A 14,809-nucleotide genomic window follows, 5' to 3' on the forward strand; every position below is an offset into this window, starting at 1 on the left:
AATCAATTATTATGTCATTAAACAAATATTAAAATTTTAAGTTTTTTGTGATCTAATTTTATGTATAAAAAATAAATTCATAAATTGAATAGTAGTAGATAACATTCGATTTGAACGAAATTTGATATGTATGTTAAGAATATAAGAAACATGAAATTCAACGATTAAATTTTAAAATTTACACAAAAAATAGATATATAAGAAGTATGAAGAGTTTCTTTCCAAACTAGTTTAGAGAAAATTCTATTGACAATTTAGGCTTTAAATATTTATTATTTAAAGATAAAAAAGAAAATAAATAATAGGCTTTAAATATTTATTATTTAAAGATAAAAAAGAAAATAAATAAATATATAAAATGCCTACCGAGTAACGTCTCTTTTTCTCTCCTTTCTTTCCATTTCTAGGTATTTTTAGTTAGTTTTACTACCGAATTCTTTTACTTTTCGCTCAGTGCTTCCTCTAACGGTGACACATCTGAAGCTCCCTCAGTGCTTTCCGGCACCGGTACGCTCTCTATCTTCCCCTCTCATTTTCTTTCCTACCAAACAGATCAAATTGATAATCTATCTCCTCTTTTTCTTTCTCCCATTTTCCATCCTCCCTAATATACTCATACCAAACAAACTGTAAATTCCATGGATTTTTATCTTCGCATAACTACAATTGGATCAGTTTAGAAATTCACTGGGAAAATTTCCAATTCAAATTGAAAATTTGATAAAACCATAAATCTTGTTGAATTTAATATTGCAAATACCAACTCATCAACACAAAAATTTATTATTAAGGTTCTTTTTACACTTTGCAGGGTTTTAATGGCAACCACGGCTTGTTTTATCATTGTGAGCAGGAATGACATCCCTATATATGAAGCTGAAGTTGGATCAGCTACTAAAGTATAACATTCTTTATTCTTCTTTGTATTTACACTTTCTTTCTTCCTTTTGTACAAGCTGTAAATTCCTTCGTCTTGTGAATGACTATATTATTATTATTTTCCTAGGAAGCATTGACACTTCATTTAGGGTGCCGTAACTGTGTCACATTGGTTTTGTACTGGGCGGTTTCATGCTATAATTTTTCAGAAATTGCTCGGGTCGCTGTGTCGTTCCCCTGTCCATGCTTTTTAGTTATTTTTCTTTGTTATGGAAATGTCTATAATTTAGAGTTAAAAATTGGGGGATGCATTTGCCTGTGACTTTTATGTTTTCTATTTTATAGTCATGCAAGTTCTACTGAAGTAATCCTTGTTTTCAAGGCTAGCTGTTGCCCGACAAAAATGTTTTTATTTGGCTTTGAATTTGTTTTTTGATATTTCACCTGGATGTGGAATCTGAGATTTCTTGTTCTGGTGGAGGAATTTGTTTGGGAAGCACTCGTAGGATATATGGAACCTTGTCCGTTTTCTGTTTGATGTTGATATTGTGGAGGGAGTGAAATAGCCGCACTTTTGAGAATGTGGAAAGGTCGATGACTCAGTTGGAATAATTGGTGATTATAACTTTGTTTGATTGGTCTCGTGCATGAGGTCTTACAAATAGCAATTGCCTTTTAGATTTCAAAGGATCACTTGACTTTTGTGCTTATTTTTTTGTTTTGGTAATTCTTTAGGCTATTTTGTGTCCATTGGTGTGCACCAAATAGTCTTTTCCCTTAATAAAATACCATTACATATTAAAAAAAAAGAAAAAAGAAAAGGAAAGGCAAAATAATATAATGCTAAAAGCATCGGTGGTGCGGACACCAAAATTAGTGCTAATTTGAATTTTGAATTTCCATTGATTTAACTTTATTCTAATTGAGGATTATGTTTTGATTATGGTTTTATTAATTTCCTTATTGATGCACTCCTTAAATCCTATTTAAAATGGCTTTAATAAAAATAGAAGACCAAATATTGAGGAATGAAATTTTATATTGGAATTTTCCCATTGCTGGGCATTGATTCCTAGCAACATAGGTTCCTATTTGGTGTTAATTCCAAGAAAACCCTAGGTGGTGATTCCTATGGCTATCTTCATTTTTTTTTTCTTCCCTCTGTTCTATCTCCCCTTCCAATCACTTTTTGAACCTATCCTGCATCAATTGATCAGTATCACATTTTGTATGATGAAAGCTTGCTTATTATGTTGACTCATGATTGAGTTTTGTTATCTTATTTGATGCATTGTCTAATCATCATGATTCATTTGATTCGCTTTTGGTTTTTATTTATTATTATTATTTTTTTAAATTTTTATTGGAGCTTACTATATGAGTTGTACATTATGGCCCATTTAAAGCTATTTGTTGTTGGTGTTGTATTTCTTGGTAATAGAGAGAAGATGTGGCACAGCTGCATCAGTTCATATTACATGCCGCTTTGGATATTGTTCAGGACCTTGCATGGACTACTAGTGCTATGTGAGTTCTGTTCCTCATGATATAAATTTGTCAATGTTTTCCAGAGTAACAACTATGCTTTTACTCTATTTTTCTTGTGTTGCACCTATTTTTGTCATCAATGTACCTCCTAACAATCTCCTTCCTTACATTCTTATGCAGGTTTTTGAAAGCAATAGACAGATTTAATGATTTGGTGGTGTCAGTTTATGTTACAGCTGGTCATATCCTCTCTACTTGTGGATGCTTTATAGATGGCATAAAATCTGTGTTTCTATTTTTATCATGAGAGAAAGTTAAATTTAAAATTTTCTTTACATCTGATACTGGCATTATGCATTGGTGAGATGGTCACCATTGTTTGGATCCTGTAAACTTTTATGTTTAAAAGTTAGTTATTTAAAATCTAAACAATGACATGGCCCTAGTGGAATAGTTGTATCACACATATGAGAAGCACATTTGATGGGATGGTAATAATACCCAATGTCTTCATAACTGTAGTCACTGTGGTATTCTTTTAGCATGCTTCAAAACTGAGACGGTGAAATGTCTTTTATTTATTCTTGTAGTATACCTGGTTTCTGAACCAAATGTATGGTTCAGTGGGGGGGGGGGGGAGGGGGGTGTACCGAGTCTATTAATGGGCCGTATGGGTTTAGCTTATGGAAGTATATTCAGAGAGGGTGGATAAAATTTTCTTGCTTCATTAAATTTGAGGTTGCTGATGGTACTACAATAAAATTTTGGTTCGATGTTTGGCATGGTGCACTCAGCTTTAATGAATCATATCCAGAGTTGTATTGTATTGCAAGGGATGGGGAGGTTCTAGTAATGGATCAATTGCATCTCCATAATGAATCTGTTCATTGGGAGTTAAATTTCACATGAGCTGTGTTGGATTGGGAATTGGAGTCACTTTCGTCATTCTTTTTTTTTTGATAAGTAATCTGGAAGCTTTTATAAATAAAGAAAATAACGTCATACAAGGAGTTCATGATGATGAACAATAAGAAAAAACTACTAGGAATAAAAGTTAAGGGAGGGCAAAAACTCAGCGAGAGACGAGCAATTAGAAAGCCCCCAACAACGAGACCACTCTAAGAGACTACGCTGGCACAAAAGATTCAACTCAACCAAGGTCTTCTCTTTGTCTTCAAAGGAACGACGATTTCGTTCCAACCACACACTCCACATTAAGCACCCTGGAACCAAATTCCATATGTCCGACTTATCCTTTCCATGCCACTGATGCCAACAAGGAATCAACTCCGCCACCGACCCTGGCATAACCCAAAGAATCCCAAAGGTCTAAAGCATACAAGACCAAAGAGAATGGGTAACAGGACAATGCAAAAGAAGATGGTTAACCGACTCCCCATCCTTGCAGCACAAGCAACACCTATTAACCAAGGGCCGACCCTTAAGCATAAGGTTGTCCAAGGTGAGGATCCGACCATGAGCAGCAGACCACAGAAAGAAAGCCACGCGCTTGGGGATCTTCGGTTTCCAAACCCCCTTCCAAGGAAGCCAAGAATTCGAAGCACCTCGGATCGCGAGGTAGTAAGACCGAGTGTCAAACATACCATCCCCTTTAAGCCGCCAGTAAAGGGAATCTCTCCTACTCCCCTGAGGAATGCGGGATTGGATAAGCCGGAGAAGAGAAAACGAAGCAGCCAACTCCCAATCTTCAAACGCTCTATAAAACGTTAAATTCCAAACTCTAACAGTACCCCCTTCTGGAATCCACAAAACCTCAGAGATACAGGCCTTTCGTCATTCTTGGATGTACTGTTTTCTACCAAAGTGTGAGGGCAGGGTGAGGTTAAGTTTTGTTGGGATTCGAAGTTAGATCCTATTATAGAGCTTTAACACCTACCAGAATTGGGAATTTCCCTTGGAAAAGCATTTGGAAGCCTAGAGTCCTAACAAAAGTAGCATTCTTTCTTTGGGTTGCTTCATTGGGGAAGATTTTAACTGCAGATAACTTGAGGAAGCAAAACATTGTATCGGTGAGCTAGTGTTGTATGTGTAAAGGGAATGTGGAGATGGTGTTGATGTTGCAATGCCCTGTTGCAAGAGAATTGTGGAATTTGGTTTTTGCTTTTTGGGGTTTTGTAGGTGAGCTTGGAAGAGTTGTTGATTTACTAGCTTGTTGGCAGGGTTGATTTGGGCGACAGCGGAATAGTGCTATATGGAAGGCTATCCCTCACTGCTTATTATGGTGTATAAGGAAGGAATGAAATGCAAAAGGCTTTGACATGTGAGAGGACAATTCTAGATCTGAAATTGCACTTTTTAAGAACTCTGTTTGAATGGGTGTCAGCACCAGGAAGTTTCTCATTCTCAAACTTATTAGAGTTTATTGATCACTGTACTTTTGACAATGTTTAGTATGATGTACATCTAGTATACTTCCTGTGTACTTGATTCCTTTCTAGTCTTTAATAAAATTATTGCTTATAAATTTTTTTTTTCTGTTGGTATACCAGTGAGAATTTACTATTTTCTTTAACCAAGCTTACATACGCGATTGATGCTGCTTCATGACTCTCGTAATGATGATGGAATCAAGAGCTTTTTCCAAGAGGTTCATGAGCTTTATATAAAGGTAAATTATAACTTTCAACTTTTCTAGTAAATTATTTTTCTTGCATACTAGTTCTTTAGCATATGACATGTTCTTTTTGGTAGACTGAATCTCCTTGACAATGATGATCATCAGGCTGAGCAGTTATTCTTGTCCTTTCCCATGTTATGAGTTTATTCTGTTAAGATTCTATGACTTTCATGAGGCTACTTATAAAAAAAAAAACTTTATCCTGAGGCTTTAGGATGTTAGAGATGTACTGCCAAATGGGATATAGTCACTTCCTGGTGTACATTCTGTATTTACTGAATGTAGAATCAATAGTGAAATTTTGATCAGTAGCCACTTTCTACACTTTCATGAAAGAGCCACATCTAGTAGGAAAATATGTGCTTATTATGGTATTTGTCAATAAGGTGCCAATGTTGGTCCTAATATCAGAGTCATTGGTTTTGTGAAGATTATGAAGCCTAAAATTGCTCAGAACCAAAAAGAGCATCTTAAGACATAAAAAATCGTGGACTCACTTAAGTGAAATTAACAAGTGCAGCTTCTACTGAAAAATTGCAAATGCGATGATTTGGTTGTTGTCTCTCTTGCAAAGACCTTAACCTGCATTCCTTATCTTTCCTCTTTTCCAACTTGTGCACATAGTATGCTTGCATTTTGTTTCTTTTATCTACTGCTATTGATAATTTTTAATTCAACTCCTTGTTCTGAAGAGGCAAACAGGTGGTACCTTGGCTGAATGCTGTTCAAACCATTAGAAAACCTACCGCAAATACCTATGATTATGTTGATTGCTATCATTTTGATGGTCAATTCCCTTCTTTGAAGTATATAGCAGGCGCCAAATTAAATAATGTTGGGCCTTATGCATGCTTCATGACTATAGACCGATCAATGCCAATCAGAGTTTTTCTAATAGATTCTGACATTTCATCATTCTCTTATAGTATTTATGTGATGCAGGGAGTACGGAGATAGTTTTATTTAAGTTTAAAAGTCTAGTAAGGTAATTAGGTTTTAGTATTTTATATAATTTCATAGGGTTAAGGGTATTTGCCTAATCTAATAATTGGGCTTTGGCCCAAGTGAATTAGAGTTAGGGTTTAGTCTTAGTAGTCTCTCTATATATTATTAGTATTTTATTTGATTTCCTAGAGTCTTAGTAGTCTATATTTTATTTATGAACATTAATAAGTTGTTTCTAAAATCAATTTATAACCACACTTTTTTTTTTGACAAGTCAGTAATTCCATTAAGAAGATATTAAGTACAAATCAGCAAAGCATCAGCTTTGATGTACTAAACACAAACACTTAATTAACCCCTCAAACTAAGTTCTAAAAGAGAACTACACAATTAGCCAAAGTTACAGCAGAAAGCAAATTTCAACAATGAAAGGGCTAATCTATTGGCAACAACTAATGGACCAATGCCAAACTCAGACACTTAGTAGCAGAAGCCCCAATTGGTCCTCAACACTGTAAGAAAAAGAGAGTTTCCTGAATTAGCAATCTTCCCAAGCCTGTTCTTGACATCCCAGCCTATCCTCTTTATTAAACTCTCCTCTGAGATGACATCTCCATTGTAAACCATATTGTTTCTTTGTAACCAGATATGGTAGACCCTAGCTCACCATGAAACTTTACAGAGAATGGCTCTAAAATCTTTCCCTTTTAGATTAATTTTCCCCCAAAGAGACAATATCATCCCAATTACTAGGAAAATTTGACACTTAACAAAGTCCCATGATGTGCTTCCAGACTCTACCAGTGAAAGAGCACCCAAAAAACAGTTGATACCCCCTCTCAACTCCATTCATGCAAAAGACACAACTACCATCTCCATTCCACCCCCATTGTAGTAATCTCAATCTAGTTGTCAACCTATTTTTAAGAGTAATGAAGCTATGTTTAGGGATGGCTTTAGGAAACCATAATAGTTTCCACCAATCCACTTCTGCACTTCTGCTTCTGATCTGATTCCAGGTAGCAGCACACACAAATTTACCCCTAACTGAAGCAGACCAGTAAGCTGATCGCTCATTTTAATATGAACCAAGCACAGTCGACTTTGAATTGTTACAAGATCTTCTGACCTAGCAGGGGGCCAATACCATTCTCCATTCCTCAAAACATTATCCATTTTAGCATCAAAAGAGCTTGCTGCATCATAGATTATTCTATGCCCAAATGTTTGACAGAGAATACCAGCAGGGTGCCAGTTATCTTGCCAAAGAAAAATGTATGCCCATCTCCTACCTTTAATTTTAGAAAGGCTATAGCTTCATTCCTAATCTTGAGCAAATTCCTCCACCCCCAAGGCCCCAAGTGCTATCCTAAGGACATTTTACAGACCAAAAGCACTTGGACTTAAGAAGATTATCATAGACCCAAGCCACCCAAAGTGAACCTGCGTGAGCAAAAAGGGACCAGATATGTATCATTACTGCTTCCTTATTCCAGTCTTCAATTTTTTTAAGGCTCCCTTCCCTCTTTGGAAAACAAAGTTGATCCCAAGGTACCTTAACGTTGCCCTTGTTTTCCTCTACCCCTTTCCATAAGAAGATTTTGAATCTCTGTTCAATGGCTTTGATAACCTTCTTTGGAAGTATAAAGATGCTAGACCTGTAGCTCTGGATACTATACATCACTGATTGCAGCGACAATAATGTTCCAGAAAAAGATAATTTTCTGCTTGTCCAGGAATTTAATCTACTGGTTTGTCTTTCTATTAGAGGATTACGATCTGGTAAAGTTAATTTACCCGAAATAAGAGGCATTCCCGAATATTTTATTGGGTGAGTACCAGGTCTGAATTGCATAGATGTGAGAATCTGTTGATTTAAAGTTGGAGAAACAGCTGAGCAATAAATTCCACTCTTGCTTTGATTCACTGAAAGACCAGAAAACCGTTTGAAGTCCTGTAGTGCTTCTTGGAAAATAATTATAGAAGGTAGATCAGCAGAAGCAAACAAGAGAAGGTCATCAACGAAACATAGATGGGTTAATTTCTGCCCTGAACAAGTAGGATGATATTTGAAGATCTTGGATGCTTCCACTTTGGCTTGAACTATCTTGTTGAAGGCTTCCATAACCAAGACTAATAGATAGGGGGAAAGTGGGTCCCCTTGTCTGATCCCTTTTCCTCCACCAAAATAGCCAACCAAATTTCCATTCAAAGCTATAGAGTATTTAGGGGTAGTAATGCAGGTTTTGACCCAACCCAATTAACAAATCTAGGAGGACAACCAACGGAAAGTAAGCACATTAGAATGAAACTCCAGTTAATTTTTCCATATGCTTTCTTCAAATCAACTTTATTGGCACATCTTTCTTTTTCTTTATTCCTATGATACCCTTCAACCAGCTCATGAGCAAGTAGAATATTTTTTGAAATGGATCTTTCATTCAAGAAGGCTGTCTGATTTGGACTGATAAGATTGCCAAGACACTCCCTCAACCTCATTTCCAAGATTTTTATAAAAAACATTGCAGCAAGCTATAGGTCTATAATCAGTCACTTTAGATAGATTTTCCAGTTTAGGTTCCAGAGTGATGATTGTAGAGTTTACCTTCCCAAGAAGCCTTCCAGTTTGAAAGAAAGATTGAATAGCTTTGACAACCTCCTGACCAATTGTAGACCCGGATCTCTTGAAGAAGTATGCAGTGAATCCATCTTGGCCAGGAGCTTTATCATTCCCAAGAGAACATAGCATTTCTGACTTCCACTTCTGATACATCCTGCTCCAGTAAGATCTTGGTATTCTTTGATCAGAAAATAAACAATATACATTTCCTATCATTTCAACCTCATCTATTGAGTTTGGCTGAGCAAGAAAATCTTGATAATTCTTGAAAGCATTTCTGACTTCCACTTCTGATACATCCTGCTCCAGTGAGATCTTGGTATTCTTTGATCAGAAAATAAACAATATACATTTCCTATCATTTCAGCCTCATCTATTGAGTTTGGCTGACCAAGAAAATCTTGATAAGTTTTGAAAATCAGGTCTTTTATATCTGCAGGATTCTCTTTTCTGTTCCCCTCATCATCAAGCAAGCATTAGTTAGAATTCCGGGCCTGCCTAGCCTTGATCAAAGGGTGAAAGTATTTATTATTTTGGTCTCCCAAATTGAGCCATTTATTTTGAGCTTTTTGTAAGAAAGCTTCTTTGCTGTAAGAATAGCTGTTAGTTCATGTATACATTCATCTTCCTCCTTAAGACTTGTTGCATTCCCTTGATTATGCAATAGCCTGAATTGAATAGATTCAAGTCTGAATAATAATAATAATTTTCTTATCAAAAAGAAAAAAAAAAACTATTTATGAAATTTTTGCTGGAATTTTTCAATGGCTCAGTGATATTTATAGTAAGCCTCTAGTTAGCGAAGCCTAGGATTTAGACTAATCATGGTGGTGAAACCTAGGGTATGTTATACCTTCTTCCTAAATCCCTACGATATTCATTTTGGAAACCTTGTGCTCTATCATTATATCTGGAATTATGTCTGTTAGAATTATATCTGTCAATATCATGCCCAGGACGTTTATAGATTTGTCTGTAATAAGTAGCCAGTTTTTTATTTTTATTTTTTATAATAAGTAATAAAGATGTATATTCAAGAACACTACCTCATGCAGAAAGTCATAAGGCAAAGATAAAAATTACAGAAAAGAAGATAAAAAATAGAAGCAAAAGAGAGAGCTAAGGAACATAGGGAGAGAATCACTAAAGGTGAATCCCCAAGCCCTAGGCCAGTAAAAAAGGAAGCCACTGAAAAAAGCCAATAGCTGGTCATCGAAACTTTCCATGTCCTTAAACGTCCTCCAATTTTGCTCCCTCCAAGTACTCCACATTAAGCACAGCGGAGCTAAATTCCAAATGCTAGACGAATGCTTTTCCAGGTCAATTCCACCAACCAAAGAGAGTATCTGCAACCGATCTTGGCAAGATCCATGAAATCCCAAAAGATCTAAACACCAAACTCCACAACTGGTAAGCCTTACCACAATGCAGTAACAAATGATCCACCGTCTCCCCATTACATCGACACATAATGCACCAGTCAACAAAGTCGATCCCTCTACTCCTAAAATTGTCACTTGTAAGAATCTTATCCCATACAGCAGTCCACACAAAAAAAGAAACACGCCGAGGGGCCTTAACCTTCCAAACACCTTTCCAAGGAAAGATAATGGGCAAGGGACCTCTTAACTTATTATAAAACGATCGGATATCAAAATCCCTATTCTTCGTCAACTTCCATCGCATACGATCTCCATTCTCAGTTGGAGGTAAATTCGAACCCAAAGTACGAAAAAATTCATCCACAACACCCATTTTCCAATCATTTGATCTGTGAATGAAACGAACATCCCAACTTCTCTGTTCTCCTATCACCAACCGTTTAAGAGAAGAGGTCACTGATGCCCCTTTATTGGAGGCAATCCTATACACAAGCGGAAAGGTCAATTGAAGTGGAGAATCTCCACAGCATCAATCTGTCCAAAGCTTCACTCTATCCCCCACCCCTAAGTCAAACCAACTATTTCTACTAAAAACCTCCCAACCCATTTGGATGCTTCTCCACAAATTACACCTATGTACCCCTCTATCTAGCTTGGAGGTCCATCCCCCCATTCTTCCCCTAATTTTAGAGTTACAACCTTTCTCCAAAGCCTTTGCTCCTCAACCCCAAACCGCCATAATCATTTCCCTAGTAAGGCTATATTAAAAGTAGTTAATTTCCTTACTCCTAACCTACCATTTTTCAGAGGTGTACACATCTTATCCCATCCCACCAAATGTGTCTTGGAATCCCCCCACAAAAAATCCATTTGCAGCCTCTCAATTTTATTGGCCACATGTGTAGGGATAGTAAAAAGAGATAAAGAGTAAGTCGGAAGACTAGATAACGTACTCTTAAGTAATGTTAGTCTTCCACCTCTTGACAAATACATCTTCTTCCACTCAGCCAACTTACGCTCAATTTTCTCAAAGATAGGATTCCAAATAGTAGGGGACTTGTGGGACAACCCTAATGGCATACCAAGATAGGTCATATAGGCAAAGACCTAATCCGGCAACCCAAAATCTCTGCCAAGACTATTAGGAACCTTCCCAACGGGAACCATCTCACTCTTCAAAGCATTAACCTTTAAACCTGTCATAGCTTGGAAACAAAGAAGGAGCATCCAAACATGTAGAATCTACTCCTCCACCCCGTCTACCATCAGCCCTGAAACCTCGAAGTAAACTAGCACCTTCAACTCTTTTCATCATCTTACTAAAAACTTCCATCATAACCAGAAACAACATAGGAAATAGCAGTCCCCTTGTCTCAATCCCCTCGAACTCCCAAAAAAGTCAGCTGGAGACCCATTAACTAAGACAGAGAATTGGACTGTAGATATACATGTACAGATCCACCTACACCACCTCACCCCAAATCCCATTCTCTTTAACAAATCTAGAAGAGCCTTCCAATTCACATGATCATAGGCTTTCTCAATGTCCAGCTTACAAATAACCCCCTGGAATCTTACTCTTCACCCTACTATCAACACACTCATTAGCAATAAAACTAAATCAAGTATCTATCTACTACCCACAAAACTATTCTAAGACTCAAATATCAGCTGATCTAAAACCTCTTTCAAACAATTTGCCAAAACCTTAGCCAAGATCTTGTATACACTCCCCACCAAGCTAATAGGTCTGAAATCTCAGATATTAGAGACACCATTCTTCTTAGGGATTAGGGCTATGAAAGTTGCATTAAGACATTTTTCAAATTTATTGTGGTGATAAAACTCTTCAAACACAGTTAAAACATCTCTTTCCATAACTCCCCAACAATGATGATAGAAGGCCATAGAAAAACCATTAAGACTTGGAGCTTTATCTCCTTCCAACTCTTTGACAACTCGAAGAATCTCCTCATTTTCAAATCTCTGTTCAAGCCATTCCCTCTCGAGCCCCTCAATCTGATCAAACTCCAAACCTTCCACAAAGGCCTCCACTTCTCTGTCTCCTTGTACAAGTTTTTATAAAACTGTACTACTTGGTCCACCATCTCTAATTCATCCTCATAAATAACTCCATCCACCTCCAGCATACTAATATGGTTATACCTTCTCCGGGAATTAGCCACCTTATGGAAGAATTTGGTATTGTTGTCTCCTTTCTTAATGCAAAGCATCTTTGATTTCTGTCTCCACGAAACTTCTTCCAAAGAAAGAAGGTTCTGTATTTGAGATCTCATTACAACCCTCTCACCTATCTCTATTTCAGAAAGGCCATACTCCCCTTCCTTAGCATTTAATAATTTCAAGGCCTCCAACAATTCTTTCTTCTGACGACCTACATTTCCAAACTCACTACGGTCCATTGAATAATGTCTCCTTTCAGAGCCTTCAGCTTCTTGGCAAGCACAAAACTGGGAGTACCTGAGAAAGAGTATCGGTTCCACCAAGAATGAAACCTATCTATGAATCCATCTGTCTTTAATCACATGTTCTCAAACCTAAAAGGACTCTTCCCTTTCAATATCCTCCCTACCTCCACTAATATGGGAAAGTGGTTTGAAATAGGACGAGGTAAAACCCACTGGATCACATCCGGATAGTGGTCCTCCCAATCATGAGAAACCAGTGCCTTGTCTATCCTAGACATCGAAGACTGATCTGAACCACGAGACCAAGTATAACTCCCTCCTTCGAACGAAAAATCTATCAAATTAAGCTCCTCAATGAACTCAGAAAAATTCTCCATAGCCGAAGTTAGGCGCGATCCCCCAACCGTTCACTTGGGAAGCGAATGATATTGAAGTCCCCTATGTAACACCATGGAACATCCCAAAGTTGTTGAATTCCAATCAGCTCATCCCACATCTGCCGTCTTAAGTTATTATCATTCGGACCATAAAACCCAAAACAAGCCCAAATAAAACCATCCCCCACACCGTGCCACCGAATCGATACGGAAAAGTAACCCACCATTACCTCCAACTTTTCTAAAACCCTCCTATCCCACATCATCAAAACCCCACCAGCTGTCTAATCCGCATCCAAAGCCACCCAATTTACATAAGGACAACTCCACAAGCTGCAAACCAACTGTCTATCCATACCAGCAAGCTTAGTTTCTTGAAGGCAAACTACATCACAATTCCACTCTCGTAGTAAATTTCTAACTACCAAACGTTTCCGTGAATCATTCAATCCTCGAACATTCCATGACACCATTTTCAACTTCTTAAAAACTGTTAACTCCCTACTCCAATCCCAGTATTGCAGTCAAAGAAGACCATCTACCATCATAATTAACCGAGGAAATCAAATTCCTCAGCTCCCTCTTCCCTTTAATCCTTGGAAACAGCTTTCCGGTGGGCTGCATCTTTCCAGTGCAGCAGATTGGCAGGGATCACCTATTTTTCCAATGTCCTTTTACCCAAAGACTATAGAAGAAGATCCTATAGCTCTGTTCAATCAATGGGCCTATCTTTTGGAGGAGGATGCAATTGATTGGGGTGCTAAGGACCATGGTTTCAAAATGCACTTCTTTAAAGTACAACTTTTTGAGTTGCACTATTTTCTAGGTGCAGCTTTTTCAAACAACCCCTTTTCAAAAGGTGGAAAAATAAGTTGTACCAAATGAGCACTAAAAAGAGAAGTTTCAAAGCCAATGTTATAAATCGGCTTTGACAGCCAAGGTTTACCACACCTAGCTTCAAAGGAATGCAAGGATTACAATGGGCACATCAAGTCTGAAGAAGGCATAATTCTGTCCATTATATGGGATGTAAATGCTAGAATGGGATTCTGCAGAAAGATAAAGAAAACTCAGCTGAATAAAGTCTTGTGTGCTAAATAGGGGATATCTCAGGTGGATTTTAATGGTTGATTTGTATTTTAGATTATTTTTATTCGTATCTGGTAGTTTTAAGGTATTTTTGTTCCTTTTGTTGCTGTATTGGTGTCTGTTTGTTTGTAGCGGCTGCTTTAGCAATGCTGCCATTATGTTGTTAAACTGCTGTACTTCAGCTCTGTGCTTAATAATGATTATTGCTCATTCATCTAAAAAAGTAGCCATTTGTAGGCAGATGTTGGGCCGTGTGGTCTTTGGCAGCAAATGAAGATTTGGAAATGATTCTTGTACTGGCTATGAGAGAGAGACCCATGGGAATACATAATGGGTGCTTTCTATTAGAAAAGAACATTTGTGATTGCATCTCATTTTCAGCAACTTTATCCTATTGCTCTGTTATGAAAGAAATTGTTTATTGGCTAATATGGTGTCTGGGAATTTGCAGATTCTTCTTAATCCCCTATACTTGCCTGGTTCTCGTATTACATCATCACAATTTGATACAAAAGTTCGTGCCCTTGCACGAAAATATTTGTAGAGGTGGTCACACATTCTGATGGACACAAGGTCAAGTGGTTTTGGGAATGAGTCGCAAGTTTGAATAACCTGAGTTCGATCTCCTCTCTTTCTGATCCTTTGATCTTTTTGATGAGCTCAAAGGCTCTTAACGATTTTAATTCATAATTGTAAGGGGAGCGTTATACATCATTTTAAATTTTTAGTATTTATTTCAATCTGTGCATTAATCAATAGGAATGAATAACTTTATACTACTTGCACTGCAGATCGATACTCTTTTCTAGTTGGGAACATGGGACTTGGGATACATTAGTCTGCATCGTTGTATCTAATTATTTTATTTGGTTATTAGTAAATTAAGATGGGTTGGGTATAATTTTCAAGTTCCGTTAATCTAATATCCTCAATATCTTTTTATGAATATGTTTTTGGACAAA

General features: G+C 37.2%; 1 protein-coding gene across 1 annotated transcript; it reads left to right on the forward strand.

Moving 5' to 3' along the window:
- Positions 1-378: 378 nt before the first annotated feature.
- On the forward strand, positions 379-14,748 carry LOC142623690 (uncharacterized). Its single transcript, XM_075797135.1, has 6 exons — positions 379-507; positions 812-899; positions 2,321-2,406; positions 2,548-2,608; positions 4,910-4,996; positions 14,299-14,748. Exons 2-6 carry the CDS (start codon positions 819-821, stop codon positions 14,389-14,391), a joined length of 408 nt encoding a protein of 135 aa, XP_075653250.1. The 5' UTR covers positions 379-507; positions 812-818; the 3' UTR covers positions 14,392-14,748.
- Positions 14,749-14,809: the final 61 nt, after the last annotated feature.

This window comes from Castanea sativa, chromosome 2 (genome assembly GCF_040712315.1).
Source record: "Castanea sativa cultivar Marrone di Chiusa Pesio chromosome 2, ASM4071231v1".
Lineage (NCBI taxonomy): Eukaryota > Viridiplantae > Streptophyta > Magnoliopsida > Fagales > Fagaceae > Castanea > Castanea sativa.